Source organism: Lotus japonicus, chromosome 3, assembly GCF_012489685.1.
Source record: "Lotus japonicus ecotype B-129 chromosome 3, LjGifu_v1.2".
In the NCBI taxonomy this organism is placed as follows: domain Eukaryota; kingdom Viridiplantae; phylum Streptophyta; class Magnoliopsida; order Fabales; family Fabaceae; genus Lotus; species Lotus japonicus.
The window spans coordinates 63,938,798-63,940,640 of NC_080043.1; the positions used below are offsets into that span (position 1 = coordinate 63,938,798).

Below are 1,843 nucleotides of genomic sequence, written 5' to 3' on the forward strand. Positions count from 1 at the left end.
GGGCAAGACGCTCAAAATCGCACAATTCGCAGCATTAGATTTTGCCACCACGCATGTGCGGGGTCTCCACCACGCACATGCGCGGCCAATCTGTCAATGTTCAGCTTTTAAGTCTGTTTACCACGCATGTGCGTGGCCATAACGGCGCACATGCGTGGTCTTCACGTTCCAGCCCCTTCCTCATACAGAACCACCACGCATGTGCGGGGTCTCCACCACGCACATGCGTGGTCTTCACCAGTTTTTTCAGCAACTTTGTAACTCCCTTTCCCACAATTAGCATTGCTCATTACTTTGCCTTCAACCATCATCATTAGCCATCAAGAGTCTATCAAACCTGAAAAGCATCTCAAGAACTCTATGAGAACAACCATGCAACTCCTGAATATATCTCATTAATGATTATTTCATCAATCCCCCATTCAATCCAGCAAACAAAAACCCCCAAAAGCTCATCAACACTCATAATCTCACAAAGTTTCAGTTTAAGTCTGACCAAAAGAATTAACCCCAAACTAAAACTAATAGAAACTAATAAAAAGATTAAGTAAATAGATTAAAAAAAACTAAACTAATGCAAATGCATTTATGAACGAAAAGGGACTTAACTTGACTAATAACTCAATAAAGGACTAAAAAGGTAAAAGAAAGAAACAAGAAGGACTCGACAAAGATAGAATAAACATCGGGTCATCACTTACAATATGTAGATGAAGTGATAGATGTTGTTGGAGATGGTAATTGTGGCTACAGAGCGGTCGCTGCATTACTGGGACATGAGAACGGTCAGGAAGGTTGGCGAGGTTAGGGAAGAGTTGATTGGAGAACTCTCACTATATGTGAATGACTATACATACATGTGGGGTTATGATGTAGTACATGCCATGCACCATCGTCTCATTCTCCCTCCTGGTGATAGAGCCACCGAAGACAAATGGATGCATCTCCCGAAGATGGGGTACCTTATTGCTACCCGGTTTCAGGTGGTTTTCATCTCCATTTCGTTAGACTCTAGTTACACTTACCTTCCACTAAGAGGAGGCGCCCCACCGTTGGAACATCCAGTCATAGTTGTTGGTCATGTGACCAATCACTTTGTACAGGTATGTCTTCTGTTAAGTACTCTAATTTTTTATTGTTACACTCTCTTGTCACGTTAAACAATTTATGTTTGAAAGTTATCTAATTTTATTGTTATACTCTGAAATGTAGCTGAAGTTGGTGTCTGTACATCCTATGCCGCCAATTGCTCTCCAATGGCCATACAACGCCGTACCACCTGCGACTGAATGGTGTAGCCCGTATGAAGAGCGTTTTGCCAGATTTATGGTTGAACACACTGCTTGGATTGGTCCTCGTGTTCCTAACAAGAATGATTACATAGACATCACAGAAGATTGATAATATGATTCATGTTTGTAATTTTTCCCATGTTTGTCTTGGGTTTCACATTTTAAAATTTGTCTACATGTATTAAAATAATGTTCTCGTATTTTAATTCATTATGCACTTGCAATGTTTCTGCATTGGACTTGCAATGTTTCTGCATCTGGTATTATGCACTTGCAGTATTCCCGTATTTTAATTAACCCGCGACCGAATGGTGTAGCCCGTATGAAGAGCGTTTGGCCAGATTTATGGTTGAACACACTGCTTGGATTGGTCCTCGTGTAAGAATGATTACATAGACATCACAGAAGATTGATAATATGATTCATGTTTGTAATTTTTCCCATGTTTGTTTTGGGTTTGACATTTTAAAATTTGCCTACATGTATTAAAACAAAGTTCCCGTATTTTAATTCATTATGCACTTGCAGTGTTTTTGCATTGGACTTGCAAT

General features: G+C 40.0%; 1 protein-coding gene across 1 annotated transcript; it reads left to right on the forward strand.

The window, feature by feature from the left end:
• The first annotated feature begins 734 nt into the window (after nucleotides 1-734).
• Nucleotides 735-1,401, forward strand: LOC130744502 (uncharacterized). The gene is made up of 2 exons (XM_057596680.1): nucleotides 735-1,103; nucleotides 1,213-1,401. Exons 1-2 carry the CDS (start codon nucleotides 735-737, stop codon nucleotides 1,399-1,401), a joined length of 558 nt encoding a protein of 185 aa, XP_057452663.1.
• The last annotated feature ends 442 nt before the right edge of the window (nucleotides 1,402-1,843 follow it).